At 49.0% G+C, this 17,188-nt stretch overlaps 1 protein-coding gene across 2 annotated transcripts in view; it reads left to right on the top strand.

Moving 5' to 3' along the window:
• The first annotated feature begins 1,964 nt into the window (after positions 1-1,964).
• The window catches only part of LOC115117360 (ubiquitin thioesterase ZRANB1-like), a 31,292-nt gene continuing 16,068 nt past the window's right edge, over positions 1,965-17,188 (top strand). Inside the window, exons 1-2 of one of the 2 annotated variants that reach the window (XM_065022898.1) lie at positions 1,965-2,189; positions 3,095-4,136. In XM_065022898.1, coding sequence (XP_064878970.1) covers positions 3,158-4,136 — 979 coding nt within the window. In that variant the 5' untranslated portion in view covers positions 1,965-2,189; positions 3,095-3,157. Of the gene's footprint in view, positions 2,190-2,512; positions 2,781-3,094; positions 4,137-17,188 lie in introns of those variants that run through there. The other variant, XM_065022899.1, reaches the window with a different exon arrangement.

Raw genomic sequence — 17,188 nt, 5'->3', positions numbered from 1 at the left:
GAACGCAGTGCCCTTGTTTGGGTGTAGGGCCTGATCAGAGCCTGGAGGTACTGAGGTGCCGTTCCCCTCACAGCTCCGTAGGCAAGCACCATGGTCTTGTAGCGGATGCGAGCTTCAACTGGAAGCCAGTGGAGAGAGCGGAGGAGCGGTCGTGACGTGAGAGAACTTGGGAAGGTTGAACACCAGACGGGCTGCGGCGTTCTGGATGGGTTGTAGGGGTTTAATGGCACAGGCAGGGAGCCCAGCCAACAGCGAGTTGCAGTAATCCAGACGGGAGATGACAAGTGCCTGGATTAGGACCTGCGCTGCTTCCTGTGTGAGGCAGGGTCGTACTCTGCGGATGTTGTAGAGCATGAACCTACAAGAACGGGCCACCGCCTTGATGTTAGTTGAGAACGACAGGGTGTTGTCCAGGATCACGCCAAGGTTCTTAGCGCTCTGGGAGGAGGACACAATGGAGTTGTCAACCGTGATGGCGAGATCATGGAACGGGCAGTCCTTCCCCGGGAGGAAGAGCAGCTCCGTCTTGCCGAGGTTCAGCTTGAGGTGGTGATCCGTCATCCACACTGATATGTCTGCCAGACATGCAGAGATGCGATTCGCCACCTGGTCATCAGAAGGGGGAAAGGAGAAGATTAATTGTGTGTCGTCTGCATAGCAATGATAGGAGAGACCATGTGAGGTTATGACAGAGCCAAGTGACTTGGTGTATAGATAGATATATATGATAGATAGATATGTATACAGCGGTCACTTAACTATTTTATATGATCTTTGCATTCCCCCCCTCAATCTTCTTCTTCATCTCTGCCTGACTACAACCAAAAAAAGGTGTATTGCCGCCACCTACTGGATGGGGTGAAAACAAACACTTTAACGCAGAATGGGGACTGGGGGAAAGGTGAAAAACATCCTCAAAATATCTATGTACTACCAAAGAATCAGTGGTACTACTCCTTCCGTCAGATTAAAACGTCTTTCCCCTCTATCTTCGTCGCAGCCAATAAAAACAGGCGATTTTTCTTATGGCTCGGCATTCCGAGAGGAGAGACCTCTGAGCTTCTCATCCAATGGTTTTTGGGGAGGCGAGGAGAAATGACGCAAGGGGAGTACATCAATTGCTTGATCCTCGCGTCCTCTCTCTTCTACATTTATGTCAGTTAGCAGACGCTCTTTTCCAGAGCGACTTACAGTAGTGAGTGGATACATTTTAATTATTTAAAAAAATAAAAATCGTACTGGGCCCCGTGGGAATTGAACCCACAACCCTGAGGTTTCAAGCGCCATGCTCTACCAACTGCACACGGGAACTTCACTTCTCACCCCCTTCTCGAAACCCATTGGATGACAAAACCAGAGGTCCCGCCCCTCTGACCTTGTCCTCCAATGAGTTTTGAGAAGGAGGCGAGGAGAGAGAGGAGAATGCTATTGAGACTCTCCAAAGTAATTGCAATTGTGATATTACCTAGGGTCTTTTCCAAGATGAGGTTCATTTGGCTACGTTCAGCTAAAATAACCGTTCATTTAGCTCATAAACGGCACTTCGTTCAGTAGGTATAGTGCTTAAAAATGAAGCTACCTAAAACCTTTAAAAAAAGTACAAATCTCCCATGTAAAGCCCCAAAAGTTGCCTGACGTCATGTCAGATCCTGACATATGACTTCAAATACATTTCACCTGACCAAATGATGTAGATGCCCTGCAAAATAAATAGAGAAACAGATTAAAAAGCACTGCAAAAAAATGCGTGTGGTGTGGAACAGAATGAGTAGCCTCACAAACGATTGTTCTTGTGGTGAATAGTTACTATCTTCAGATACTTTTTTTTGTATAATTTATCTGCAGTTAAATCGTAACAGTCAGCAAAATGAGAGTCAAATGAACCGACCTTTCACAAATGCAATTCGGTTCCCGTCGTTCATCAAAAAAGGATCCGTTCACAACCAAAAAAAGAACCGATCGTTGTTGTTCGCGAACGATTCATCCCCACTAACCATGGAGTCCGGATTCACAACATGATATAAAGAGCGAAACGGAAGGGAGCTTTACACTATAACATAGTCCCCTTTTTATTTATTTTCTCCCGTATAGTTTACAGTCGGCAAAGATAAACATGTGAGAGAGAAAAAGGAGAGTAAAGAAATTCCACTGGAAGAACGGACTTAGAAAGGCAGGACTGAACGATTCAGGTTTGTTATGTTGTCTGGACCAAGGAGGAGGAAAAGTACACAGGGAAAGATACGATTCATCAATGAGTTAGGTAGCTAGGTAACTAGGTAACTATAGTTTTAGTAGCTAATGACAACGATCAATTGATCGACGACAAAAGACAATGTTGTTCATTATTGAGTATAATAGGATTAGCTAGCTAGTAGCTAACGTTAGCTAATGTTAATAGATTGGCAAAGCTAGCTAGCAAGCTAACCGTCCGCTAACTAGCTAGCGTAGTTAACATCGAACAATATCCTTTTAAAAATCGGGGGACGTTGAGGGGGGGGGGTGTTTATTTCAATATTTCACCCCCGTCACAGACGGTAAAACAACAACAACATGGCTGTCCGTGTTTCAAACCCCGACAGGTGGTGTCTCCGTAACAAAAAGCGAACTAGTTAGCATTTCGCGCTAGCTGACGTTAATGGTGGTGGTGCTGGGAGGGGGTTGAGTTGCTTGGCAAAGCTACAGTGTTTAGTCCAGGTACTGAAGTCTGTGGTGGGCCCCTTAGCTACTAGCGAGACAGTATGTCCTGAGTTGGGAGAGTACGGAACATGAAATTGTTCTCGGTAAGCTTAAAAAAAAAAAAAAACGGAATGAAATGCAGATAAATGTGTCGTCTTTCCAAACACTTATTATTATTATGTTATTGTCTGTTCAGCTAAAAAGGTTTACCCTATCCATATTTGTTATGTATCTACCTATTTTATATATATTTTTTATGGTATGCAAACTATTTTTTGCTAAAGTATCCTATGACATATGGATGTCATAAGGTGAACGCACCAATTTGTAAGTCGCTCTGGATAAGAGCGTCTGCTAAATGACTTAAATGCAAATGTAAATGTATCCCTTACATTTCTGTGCATTTCTGTGTTCGCAGACAGTGCCATACTGATCCCCTTGGTAACGGGAACAGAACCGTTTTCTTTCTACCTCATCCGTGATGACCGAGGTGGGAGTGAAGTGGGCCTGCGACTACTGCACCTATGAGAACTGGCCGTCCGCTGTTAAGTGCACCATGTGTCGTGCACAGTGTCCCAGCAGCCCCATAATCACAAAGGAGACCTACAATAGCAGCCCCAGCAGTCTTAGTACAGAGCCTAGTTGTGGCTGGCAGGACCCTCCAAGCCCCGAGGGAAGCTGTGGTAGCCTCCTCATCTACCCAGACTCCAGTGCCAGGCCCCGTGTCAAGCCCCCTAGCATGACTGAGAATAGCTCCAAATGGTCCTGTCAGATGTGCACCTACTTGAACTGGCCCCGTGCCATCCGCTGTACCCAGTGTCTGTGTCAGCGCCATCAGAGGACCCCATGCAGCCCCACAGAGGCCCCCCAGACATCAGGCTCCAATGTGGGCCACCGCCCAGCCCCTCCTCCCCCCATGGACCCTTGTACAGAGGAGTACAACGACCGGAACAGACTCAACAGACTCAACACCCGAGGTGGTGGTGGTGGTGGCGGCAGTAGCAGTGGGCAGCACTGGACTTGCACGGCCTGTACTTACCAGAACTATCCCAAGACCCGGAAGTGCATTGTCTGCGACCACCCCCAGCCTCAACCTAACAACCGGGAGGCTATTCCTATAGAGCTGGCTGGGCAGTCCGAGGAGTCTTCCTCCTCCACATCCTCAATCATCAATGAACAGGACAGAGACTGGGCCAGGTGGAGAGGGAGTGGGGGGAGCTGCAGTAGAGGGCTGAGCGGGGGACAGAGACAGGGACTGGGACAGAGGATGACTTCTCCACCCACCTCTAAGAAGGAGGCGGAGGTAAAGATGGACTTCCAGAGGATTGAGCTGGCGGCCGGCGCGATGGGCAGCGGAGAGGAGCAGCATCGTCATCCGGAGAACATTGATTTCAAGAAGACCAAACAGATCAAGAACAGGATGAGGAAAACGGACTGGCTGTTCCTTAATGCTTGTGCAGGTGAGTGAGTGGCTATTATAGGATCTAAGTTAAGTGTTTCCTGTACATAAAGTCTTCCTGTCTGTGAATGGACGTTACAGACACAAGATCAGGTGAAAATGAGTGGAACACTTCTCGTTTCTGGCCAAGCTGCTCTAGTTCACCCTGGTTGTCTCTAACTGGCCAAGCTGCACTACTTCACCCTGGTTGTCACTAACTGGTCAAGCTGCACTAGTTCACCCTGGTTATCACTAACTGGCCAAGCTGCACTAGTTCACCCTGGTTGTCACTAACTGGTCAAGCTGCACTAGTTCACCCTGGTTGTCACTAACTGGCCAAGCTGCACTAGTTCACGTTGGTTGTCACTAACTGGCCAAGCTGCACTAGTTCACCCTGGTTGTCACTAACTGGCCAAGCTGCAGTAGTTCACCCTGGTTGTCACTAACTGGCCAAACTGCACTAGTTCACCCTGGTTGTCACTAACTGGTCAAGCTGCACTAGTTCACCCTGGTTGTCACTAACTGGCCAAGCTGCACTAGTTCACCCTGGTTGTCACTAACTGGCCAAGCTGCACTAGTTCACCCTGGTTGTCACTAACTGGCCAAACTGCACTAGTTCACCCTGGTTGTCACTAACTGGCCAAGCTGCACTAGTTCACCCTGGTTGTCACTAACTGGCCAAGCTGCACTAGTTCACCCTGGTTGTCACTAACTGGCCAAGCTGCACTAGTTCACCCTGGTTGTCACTAACTGGCCAAGCTGCACTAGTTCACCCTGGTTGTCACTAACTGGCCAAGCTGCACTAGTTCACCCTGGTTGTCACTAACTGGCCAAGCTGCACTAGTTCACCCTGGTTGTCACTAACTGGCCAAGCTGCACTAGTTCACCCTGGTTGTCACTAACTGGCCAAGCTGCACTAGTTCACCCTGGTTGTCACTAACTGGCCAAGCTGCACTAGTTCACCCTGGTTATCACTAACTGGTCAAGCTGCACTAGTTCACCCTGGTTGTCACTAACTGGCCAAGCTGCACTAGTTCACCCTGGTTGTCACTAACTGGCCAAGCTGCACTAGTTCACCCTGGTTATCACTAACTGGTCAAGCTGCACTAGTTCACCCTGGTTGTCACTAACTGGCCAAGCTGCACTAGTTCACCCTGGTTATCACAAACTGGCCAAGCTGCACTAGTTCACCCTGGTTGTCACTAACTGGCCAAGCTGCACTAGTTCACCCTGGTTATCACTAACTGGCCAAGCTGCACTAGTTCACCCTTGTTGTCACTAACTGGTCAAGCTGCACTAGTTCACCCTGGTTGTCACTAACTGGTCAAGCTGCACTAGTTCACCCTGGTTATCACTAACTGGTCAAGCTGCACTAGTTCACCCTGGTTATCACTAACTGGTCAAGCTGCACTAGTTCACCCTGGTTGTCACTAACTGGTCAAGCTGCACTAGTTCACCCTGGTTGTCACTAACTGGTCAAGCTGCACTAGTTCACCCTGGTTGTCACTAACTGGCCAAGCTGCACTAGTTCACCCTGGTTGTCACTAACTGGTCAAGCTGCACTAGTTCACCCTGGTTGTCACTAACTGGTCAAGCTGCACTAGTTCACCCTGGTTATCACTAACTGATCAAGCTGCACTAGTTCACCCTGGTTGTCACTAACTGGCCAAACTGCACTAGTTCACCCTGGTTGTCACTAACTGGTCAAGCTGCACTAGTTCACCCTGGTTGTCACTAACTGGCCAAGCTGCACTAGTTCACCCTGGTTGTCACTAACTGGTCAAGCTGCACTAGTTCACCCTGGTTGTCACTAACTGGCCAAGCTGCACTAGTTCACCCTGGTTGTCACTAACTGGCCAAGCTGCACTAGTTCACCCTGGTTGTCACTAACTGGCCAAACTGCACTAGTTCACCCTGGTTGTCACTAACTGGCCAAGCTGCACTAGTTCACCCTGGTTGTCACTAACTGGCCAAGCTGCACTAGTTCACCCTGGTTATCACTAACTGGTCAAGCTGCACTAGTTCACCCTGGTTGTCACTAACTGGCCAAGCTGCACTAGTTCACCCTGGTTATCACAAACTGGCCAAGCTGCACTAGTTCACCCTGGTTGTCACTAACTGGCCAAGCTGCACTAGTTCACCCTTGTTGTCACTAACTGGTCAAGCTGCACTAGTTCACCCTGGTTGTCACTAACTGGTCAAGCTGCACTAGTTCACCCTGGTTATCACTAACTGGTCAAGCTGCACTAGTTCACCCTGGTTATCACTAACTGGTCAAGCTGCACTAGTTCACCCTGGTTGTCACTAACTGGTCAAGCTGCACTAGTTCACCCTGGTTGTCACTAACTGGTCAAGCTGCACTAGTTCACCCTGGTTGTCACTAACTGGCCAAGCTGCACTAGTTCACCCTGGTTGTCACTAACTGGCCAAGTTACAAAGTGATGGAGGGGGGGGGGGGATCTATAGTTAGATATCACAATATTATTCAGTAAGATTTTATCTCGATACTTTGACTCTCGTGTATCCATTTTGTGTTGTTAGCTAGCGCTAGTCGGCTGTACCTGCGCCAAACTCTGGTATTTTTAATCCTATAGGTTATTAATTTTAACCCCCCGTATAGTCGATGTCTACGCCCCCCTGGGGAAATCTAATTAGCATAATACAACAATCTGTCTGTGTGTTAAGTGTTGTTGTTGTTGTTGTATGGGCTGTCTCTCAATCCACAGCATCCACCAATGACGGCCCTCCGCCTCTGAGGTGGGAGGCGGCCGAGCTACAGCGGTGTTTGTCAGACACGAGACATCCAGAAAATGAGATTTTTCTCATGAAAACATTTGGTAGCGTCCCAGTTGTTTTGGTCTACGAACTCTATGGAAAGATGAGACTCTCACGATGGTGTCCTCAGGGTGTCCATGTGGGTCCTTAGTCTCAAAATGTCTTAAATTCAGTTTTCTCAGGTCTTAAATGTGACGGAGTGACTACCGTGGTTCTGTTATATTGTGCCGATGCTTAATTGATGCTACGCGAGGGGGAAAAAATATATATTATTGAACGTAAAAAAAATACTCAAGCTGCATATGATGATGTAGAGCGACCTGGTCGTACGCCGGAGAGCGACCCACATGGGCCTCTGTGTTCACGTCATGTCTGGTCGTACGCCTGGAGAGCGACCCACATGGGCCTCTGTGTACACGTCTGGTCGCACGTCTGGAGAGCGACCCACATGGGCCTCTGTGTACACGTCATGTCTGGTCATACGCCTGGAGAGCGACCCACATGGGCCACTGTGTACACGTCATGTCTGGTCGCACGCCTGGAGAGCGACCCACATGGGCCTCTGTGTACACGTCATGTCTGGTTGTACGCCTGGAGAGCGACCCACATGGTCCTCTGTGTACACGTCATGTCTGGTCGTACGCCTGGAGAGCGACCCACATGGGCCTCTGTGTACACGTCTGGTCGCACGTCTGGAGAGCGACCCACATGGGCCACTGTGTACACGTCTGGTCGCACGCCTGGAGAGCGACCCACATGGGCCTCTGTGTACACGTCATGTGCCAGTATGAATCAGGCTGTTGCCAGAGGAGAGAGCCAGGTAGCCTACCATTTGATATATAAGCTGTGAGCGTTTATCTCTAAGCACTACTCGGCCTTGGCTAGATTGAATCCACTTGAGTAGAGAGATATATGTCTTGTGGATACACAAGGTGTTTGTTGGAGGAATGACTATCTAGAAGGAAAATAGATGTGTTGCGGTTAGTGGTTCAGCAGCTGCATTGTTACATAATGAACACACACAGAACTACAGTATTATTAAGGAAGGGCTTAGTTAGAAGGGAATCTTGGACCCATTCAATCCCTGACTGTTTGTCCTTTGCTGTTCAGGGAGAATCTCTGATAGTGAAAGTATTCCCTCAGGCCTGTAGGGATGAACTTTGGCTAGGCTGGGGAGCAGACTGAGACCGAGAGGAGGAAGGCTGGGGAGCAGACTGTGACAGAGAGGAGGAAGGCTTGGGGAGCAGACTGTGACAGAGAGGAGGAAGGCTTGGGGAGCAGACTGTGACAGAGAGGAGGAAGGCTGGGGAGCAGACTGTGACAGAGAGGAGGAAGGCTGGGGAGCAGACTGTGACAGAGAGGAGGAAGGCTTGGCAGAGAGGGGAGCAGACTGTGACAGAGAGGAGGAAGGCTTGGGGAGCAGACTGTGACAGAGAGGAGGAAGGCTGGGGAGCAGACTGTGACAGAGAGGAGGAAGGCTGGGGAGCAGACTGTGGCAGAGAGGAGGAGAGGTCTGCTCTCTGTCTGGGTCCAGAGGGGAGGAAGGCTGGGGGGCAGACTGTGACAGGAGGAGGAAGGCTGGGGAGCAGACGTGACGGAGAGGAGGAAGGACTGGGGAGAAAGAGACTGTGACAGGGAGGAGGAAGGCTTGGGGAGAAGACTGTGAGAGAGAGGATGAAGGCTGGGGACGGACTGTGAGAGAGGATGAGAGGCTGGGGAGCAGACTGTGACAGGGAGAGGAGGAAGGCTGGGGAGCAGACTGTGACAGAGAGGAGGAAGGCTGGGGAGCAGACTGTGACAGAGAGGAGGAAGGCTGGGGAGAAACTGTGGCAGAGACGGGAGGAGAGGTCTGCTCTCTGTCTGGGTCCAGTGGGAGAGTGGCGACCGAGGGAGGGACAGGGAGAAGGAGACGGACGGGAGAAAGAGACGGACGGGGAGAAAGAGACGGACGGGGGGGAGAAAGAGACGGACGGGGAGAAAGAGACGGACGGGGAGAAAGAGACGGACAGAGAGAAAGAGACGGACAGAGAGAAAGAGAAAGAGACGGACAGAGAGAAAGAGAAAGAGACGGACGGGGAGAAAGAGAAAGAGACGGACGGAGAGAAAGAGAAAGAGACGGACGGAGAGAAAGAGAAAGAGACGGACGGGGAGAAAGAGAGAGGCTGTCTCCCTCCCTCCCCTGCCTGTGTGTCCAGAAACTCCTCTCTCTCCTTGGGGACAGAGTGTGATCTAGCGGGACAGCCTCCTCTAGCTGGCTCTCCTTGGGGACAGAGTGTGATCTAGCGGGACAGCCTCCTCTAGCTGGCTCTCCTTGGGGACAGAGTGTGATCTAGAAGGACAGCCTCCTCTAGCTGGCTCTCCTTGGGGACAGAGTGTGATCTAGAAGGACAGCCTCCTCTAGCTGGCTCTCCTTGGGGACAGAGTGTGATCTAGAAGGACAGCCTCCTCTAGCTGGCTCTCCTTGGGGACGGTCTCCTTCTTGTCTATATTGAATACAACATTTAAACATTCACTGTAGGTTGTAAAAAGTATGTGAACCCCACAAGGCTAATGACTTCTCCAAAAGATCATTGGAGTCAGGAGTCAGTTAACCAGGAGTCAGGAGTCAGCTAACCTGGAGTCAGCTAACCTGGAGTCAGCTAACCTGGAGTCAGCTAACCTGGAGTCAGCTAACCTGGAGTCAGGAGTCAGCTAACCTGGAGTCAGCTAACCTGGAGTCAGGAGTCAGCTAACCTGGAGTCAGCTAACCTGGAGTCAGCTAACCTGGAGTCAGCTAACCTGGAGTCAGCTAACCTGGAGTCAGGAGTCAGTTAACCTGGAGTCAGGAGTCAGCTAACCTGGAGTCAGCTAACCTGGAGTCAGCTAACCTGGAGTCAGCTAACCTGGAGTCAGCTAACCTGGAGTCAGCTAACCTGGAGTCAGGAGTCAGTTAACCTGGAGTCAGGAGTCAGTTAACCTGGAGTCAGGAGTCAGCTAATCTGGAGTCAGCTAACCTGGAGTCAGCTAACCTGGAGTCAGCTAACCTGGAGTCAGCTAACCTGGAGTCAGGAGTCAGTTAACCTGGAGCCCAATCAATGAGATGAAATTGGAGATGTTGGTTAGATCTGCCTTGCCCTATAAAAAACACTCACAAAATGTTAGTTTGCTATTCACAAGAAGCATTGCCTGATGTGGCCCAGGCCTCGAACAGAAGAGACCTCAGAAGACCTAAGATGAAGAATTGTCAACTTGCATAAAGCTGGAAAGGGTTACAAAAGTATCTCTAAAAGCCTTGATGTTCATCAGTCCACGGTAAGACAAATTGTCTATAAATGGAGAAAGTTCAGCACTGTTGCTACTCCCCCTAGGAGTGGCCGTCCTGCAAAGATGACTGCAAGAGCACAGCGCAGAATGCTCAATGAGGTTAAGAAGAATCCTAGAGTGTCAGCTAAAGATTTACAGAAATCTCTGGAACATGCTGACATCTCTGTTGACGAGTCTACGATACGTAAAACACTCAACAAGAATAGTGTTCATGGGAGGACACCACGGAAGAAGCCACTGCTGTCTAAAAAAAACATTGCTGCACGTCTGAAGTTTGTAAAAGAGCACCTGGATGTTCCACAGCTCTACTGGTAAAATATTCTGTGGACAGATGAAACTACAGTTGAGTTGTTTGGAAGGAACACACAACACTATGTGTGGAGAAAAAAAGGCACAGGACACCAACATCAAAACCTCATCCCAACTGTAAAGTCTGGTGGAGGGAGCATCATGGTTTGGGGCTACTTTGCTGCCTCGGGGCCTGGACAACTTGTTTATCAAGATATTTTGCAGGAGAATGTTAGGCTATCTGTCCGCCAATTGAAGCTCAACAGAAGTTGGGTGATGCAACAGGACAACGACCCAAAACAGAATGGCTTCAACAGAAGAAAATACTTCTCCTGGAGTGGCCCAGTAGGACTCCGGACCTCAACCCGATTGAGATGCTGTGGCATGACCTCAAGAGAGCGGTTCACACCAGACATCCCAAGAATATTGCTGAACTGAAACAGTTTTGTAAAGAGGAATGGTCCAAAATTCCTCCTGACCGTTTTGCAGGTCTGATCCACAACAACAGAAAACGTTTGGTTGAGGTTATTGCTGCCAAAGGAGGGTCAACCAGTTATTAAATCCAAGAGTTCACATACTTTTCCCACCCTGCACTGTGAATGTTTACACGGTGTGTTCAATAAAGACATGAAAACGTATAATTGTTTGTGTGTTATTAGTTTCAGCAGACTGTGTTTGTCTGTTGTTGTGACCTAGATGAAGAACAGATCAAATTTTATGACCCAATTTATGCAGAAATCCAGGTAATTCCAAAGGGTTCACAGACTTTTCCTTGCCACTTTATGTCCTAATAATTCAAAAACATTGCTCAGAAAACCAGGTGTTTTTTAATCAGCGTATGCTTACTTCAAATATGACCTGACACACGTTTAAGATCAGCAGAGAAAGGTAGCCTAGTGGTTAGAGTGTAGGGGCGGCAGGGTAGCCTAGTGGTTAGAGTGTAGAGGCGGCAGGTAGCCTAGTGGTTAGAGTGTAGAGGCGGCAGGTAGCCTAGTGGTTAGAGTGTAGAGGAGGCAGGGTAGCCTAGTGGTTAGTGTAGAGGTGGCAGGGTAGCCTAGTGGTTAGAGTGTAGAGGTGGCAGGGTAGCCTAGTGGTTAGTGTAGAGGTGGCAGGGTAGCCTAGTGGTTAGAGTGTAGAGGTGGCAGGGTAGCCTAGTGGTTAGAGTGTAGAGGTGGCAGGGTAGCCTAGTGGTTAGAGTGTAGAGGAGGCAGGGTAGCCTAGTGGTTAGAGTGTAGAGGTGGCAGGGTAGCCTAGTGGTTAGAGTGTAGAGGTGGCAGGGTAGCCTAGTGGTTAGAGTGTAGAGGTGGCAGGGTAGCCTAGTGGTTAGAGTGTAGAGGTGGCAGGGTAGCCTAGTGGTTAGAGTGTAGAGGTGGCAGGGTAGCCTAGTGGTTATAGTGTAGAGGTAGAGTGGTTAGAGTGCAGAGGTGGCAGGGTAGCCTAGTGGTTAGAGTGTAGAGGTGGCAGGGTAGCCTAGTGGTTAGAGTGTAGAGGTGGCAGGGTAGCCTAGTGGTTAGAGTGTAGAGGTGGCAGGGTAGCCTAGTGGTTAGAGTGTAGAGGTGGCAGGGTAGCCTAGTGGTTATAGTGTAGAGGTGGCAGGGTAGCCTAGTGGTTAGAGTGTAGAGGAGGCAGGTAGCCTAGTGGTTAGAGTGTAGAGGCGGCAGGGTAGCCTAGTGGTTAGAGTGTAGAGGCGGCAGGGTAGCCTAGTGGTTAGAGTGTAGAGGAGGCAGGGTAGCCTAGTGGTTAGTGTAGAGGTGGCAGGGTAGCCTAGTGGTTAGAGTGTAGAGGCGGCAGGGTAGCCTAGTGGTTAGAGTGTAGAGGCGGCAGGGTAGCCTAGTGGTTAGAGTGTAGAGGTGGCAGGGTAGCCTAGTGGTTATAGTGTAGAGGTGGCAGGGTAGCCTAGTGGTTATAGTGTAGAGGCGGCAGGTAGCCTAGTGGTTAGAGTGTAGAGGCGGAGGGTAGGTGGTTAGAGTGTTGGACTAGTAACCGGAAGGTTGCAAGTTCAAATCCCGAGCTGACAAGGTACAAATCTGTCGTTCTGCCCCTGAACAAGGCAGTTAACTCCACTGTTCCTAGACCAGTTAACCCACTGTTCCTAGGCCGTCATTGAAAATAAGAATTTGTTCTTAACTGACTTGCCTAGTTAAATAAAGGTAAAATAAAGGTAAATAAATTATTAATATTCATGTAAACATAACTCACTGATGCTTCTTTAAACCTGGTTAGTGCTGACTGCTCTGCTGGACCAAGCAGTCACCCATCCATCCTAGCAGGAGGTTAAAAATAGCCTTGACCTAACATTGAGCACAACACATGACAACACTGTGACAGTCTGACCTTGGCTCTGATTACTCCCCTCTGTCCACAGTCAGACGGTCTGTTGTTGAGACACAAATAATATTGTCTTGGGACGTGCATATTGACCAATGACTGATGTTGACTGGGTGAGGGCTCTGTGAGGGCTCTGTGAGGGCTGTCAACTCTCTCACCACCTCACAGCTCATCTAACTTAGTGATGAATACATGTATTATCCTCTCTGTCTCTCTCTCTCTCTCTCCCTCCTCTCTCTCTCTCTCTCTCTCTCTCTCTCTGTCTCTCTCTCTCTCTCTCTCTGTCTCTCTCTGTCTCTCTCTCTCTCTCTCTGTCTCCCTCTCTCTCTCTCTCTCTCTGTCTCTCTCCCTCCTCTCTTCTCTCTCTCTCTCTCTCTCTCTCTCTCTCTCTCTCTCTCTCCTCTCTCTCCTCTCCCTCTCTCTCTCTCTCTCTTTCTCTCTCTCTGTCTCTCTATCTCTCTCTCTCGCTCTCTTTCTCTCTCTCTCTCTCTCTCTCTCTCTCTCTCTCTCTCTCTCTCTCTCTCTCTCTCTCTCTCTCTCTCTCTCTCTCTCTGTCTCTCTCTGTCTCTCTCTCTCTCTCTCTGTCTCTCTCCTGTCCCTCTCCCTCTCCCTCTGTCTCTCTCTCTGTCTCTCTCTCTGTCCCTCTCTCCTCTGTCTCTCTCTCTCTCTGTCCTGTCTCTCTCTCTGTCTCTCTCTCTCTCTCTGTCTCTGTCTCTCTCTCTGTCCCTCTCCCTCTCCCTCAGATGTCTCTGTCCAATTATGGAGTTTGTTATTGAGACACAAATAATAATGTCTTGGGGACGTGCATATTGACCATTGTCTGGTTGAGAGCTCTGTGATAAATACATGTACTGTTCTCTCTGAGACACAGTCAATATATATCAAAATAAACTATTAATCAGGCCTATTATTTGACCTTGCTGGTGAACATTAGGTCGGCTAACCTCTCCTCTCCCCCCTATGGTCCGATGTCTGTCTCTGTCCGGCTAGTGAACATTAGGTCGGCTAACCTCTCCCCTTCCCCCCTATGGTCCGATGTCTGTCTCTGTCCGGCTAGTGAACATTAGGTCGGCTAACCTCTCCCCTCCCCTCTATGGTCTGTCTCTGTCCGGCTAGTGAACATTAGGTCGGCTAACCTCTCCCCTTCCCCCTATGGTCCGATGTCTGTCTCTGTCTAGTGAACATTAGGTCGGCTAACCTCTCCCTCCCCTCTATGGTCTGTCTCTGTCCGGCTAGTGAACATTAGGTCGGCTAACCTCTCCCCTCCCCCTATGGTCTGATGTCTGTCTCTGTCCGACTAGTGAACATTAGGTCGGCTAACCTCTCCCTCCCCCTCTATGGGTCTGTCTCTGTCCGGCTAGTGAACATTAGGTCGGCTAACCTCTCCCCTTCCCCCTATGGTCCGATGTCTGTCTCTGTCCGGCTAGTGAACATTAGGTCGGCTAACCTCTCCCCTCCCCCTCGGATGTCTGTCCTCTAGTGAACATGGTCTGACCTCTCCCCTGTCTGGTCTCTGTCTCTGTCCGGCTAGTGAACATTAGGTCGGCTAACCTCTCCCCTCCCCTCTATGGTCTGATGTCTGTCTCTGTCCGGCTAGTGAACATTAGGTCGGCTAACCTCTCCCCTCCCCTCTATGGTCCGATGTCTGTCTCTGTCCGGCTAGTGAACATTAGGTCGGCTAACCTCTCCCCTCCCCCTCTATGGTCCGATGTCTGTCTCTGTCCGGCTAGTGAACATTAGGTCAGCTAACCTCTCCCCTCCCCCTCTATGGTCCGATGTCTGTCTCTGTCCGGCTAGTGAACAATAGGTCGGCTAACCTCTCCCCTCCCCTCTATGGTCCGATGTCTGTCTCTGTCCGGCTAGTGAACATTAGGTTGGCTAACCTCTCCCCTCCCCCTCTATGGTCTGATGTCTGTCTCTGTCCGGCTAGGGAACATTAGGTCGGCTAACCTCTCCCCTCTATGGTCCGATGTCTGTCTCTGTCCGGCTAGTGAACATTAGGTCGGCTAACCTCTCCCCTCCCCCCTATGGTCTGATGTCTGTCTCTGTCCGGCTAGTGAACATTAGGTCGGCTAACCTCTCCCCTCCCCTCTATGGTCCGATGTCTGTCTCTGTCCGGCTGGTGAACATTAGGTCGGCTAACCTCTCCCCTCCCCTCTATGGTCCGGTCCGATGTCTGTCTCTTTCCGGCTAGGGAGTTTGTTGTTCAGGTAAAATAATGTCTTGAGTCGTTGTTGAGACAAAGTTGGCTAACACCTTTACATTGAAGGGGTACCTACTAACTGACCTAATGACTAGGGGCTGGTACTATTACCTACTAACTGACCTAATGACTTCATGACTAGGGGCTGGTACTATTACCTACTAACTGACCTAATGACTAGGGGCTGGTACTATTACCGTATAACTGACCTAATGACTAGGGGCTGGTACTATTACCTACTAACTGACCTAATGACTAGGGGCTGGTACTATTACCTACTAACTGACCTAATGACTAGGGGCTGGTACTATTACCTACTAACTGACCTAATGACTTCATGACTAGGTGCTGGTTCTATTACCTACTAACTGACCTAATGACTTCATGACTAGGGGCTGGTACAGTTACCTACTAACTGACCTAATGACTTCATGACTAGGGGCTGGTACTATTACCTACTAACTGACCTAATGACTAGGGGCTGGTACTATTACCTACTAACTGACCTAATGACCAGGAGCTGGTTCTATTACCTACTAACTGACCTAATGACTTCATGACTAGGGGCTGGTTCTATTACCTACTAACTGACCTAATGACTAGGGGCTGGTACTATTACCTACTAACTGACAATATGACTAGGGGCTGGTTCTATTACCTACTAACTGACCTAATGACTAGGGGCTGGTACTATTACCGTATAACTGACCTAATGACTAGGGGCTGGTACTATTACCGTATAACTGACCTAATGACTAGGGGCTGGTACTATTACCGTATAACTGACCTAATGACTAGGGGCTGGTACTATTACCTACTAACTGACCTAATGACTAGGGGCTGGTACTATTACCTACTAACTGACCTAATGACTAGGGGCTGGTTCTATTACCTACTAACTGACCTAATGACTAGGGGCTGGTACTATTACCGTTTAACTGACCTAATGACTAGGGGCTGGTACTATTACCGTATAACTGACCTAATGACTAGGGGCTGGTACTATTACCGTATAACTGACCTAATGACTAGGGGCTGGTACTATTACCTACTAACCGACCTAATGACTAGGGGCTGGTACTATTACCTACTAACTGACCTAATGACTAGGGGCTGGTACTATTACCTACTAACTGACCTAATGACTAGGGGCTGGTACTATTACCTACTAACAGACCTAATGACTAGGGGCTGGTACTATTACCTACTAACTGACCTAATGACTAGGGGCTGGTACTATTACCTACTAACTGACCTAATGACTAGGGGCTGGTACTATTACCTACTAACTGACCTAATGACTAGGGGCTGGTACTATTACCTACTAACTGACCTAATGACTTCATGACTAGGGGCTGGTTCTATTACCTACTAACTGACCTAATGACTAGGGGCTGGTACAGTTACCTACTAACTAACTGACTTCATGACTAGGGGCTGGTACTATTACCTACTAACTGACCTAATGACTAGGGGCTGGTACTATTACCTACTAACTGACCTAATGACTAGGGGCTGGTTCTATTACCTACTAACTGACCTAATGACTTCATGACTAGGGGCTGGTTCTATTACCTACTAACTGACCTAATGACTAGGGGCTGGTACTATTACCTACTAACTGACCTAATGACTAGGGGCTGGTTCTATTACCTACTAACTGACCTAATGACTAGGGGCTGGTACTATTACCTACTAACTGACCTAATGACTAGGGGCTGGTTCTATTACCGTATAACTGACCTAATGACTAGGGGCTGGTACTATTACCGTATAACTGACCTAATGACTAGGGGCTGGTACTATTACCGTATAACTGACCTAATGACTAGGGGCTGGTACTATTACCTACTAACTGACCTAATGACTAGGGGCTGGTACTATTACCGTATAACTGACCTAATGACTAGGGGCTGGTACTATTACCTACTAACCGACCTAATGACTAGGGGCTGGTACTATTACCTACTAACTGACCTAATGACTTCATGACTAGGGGCTGGTACTATTACCTACTAACTGACCTAATGACTAGGGGCTGGTACTATTACCTACTAACTGACCTAATGACTAGGGGCTGGTACTATTACCTACTAACTGACCTAATGACTAGGGGCTGGTACTATTACCTACTAACTGACCTAATGACTAGGGGCTGGTACTATTACCTACTAACT

This window comes from Oncorhynchus nerka, linkage group LG10 (genome assembly GCF_034236695.1).
Source record: "Oncorhynchus nerka isolate Pitt River linkage group LG10, Oner_Uvic_2.0, whole genome shotgun sequence".
In the NCBI taxonomy this organism is placed as follows: domain Eukaryota; kingdom Metazoa; phylum Chordata; class Actinopteri; order Salmoniformes; family Salmonidae; genus Oncorhynchus; species Oncorhynchus nerka.
The sequence above is the reverse complement of the archived record's forward strand: the minus strand, read 5'-3'. Positions and strand labels throughout refer to the sequence as shown.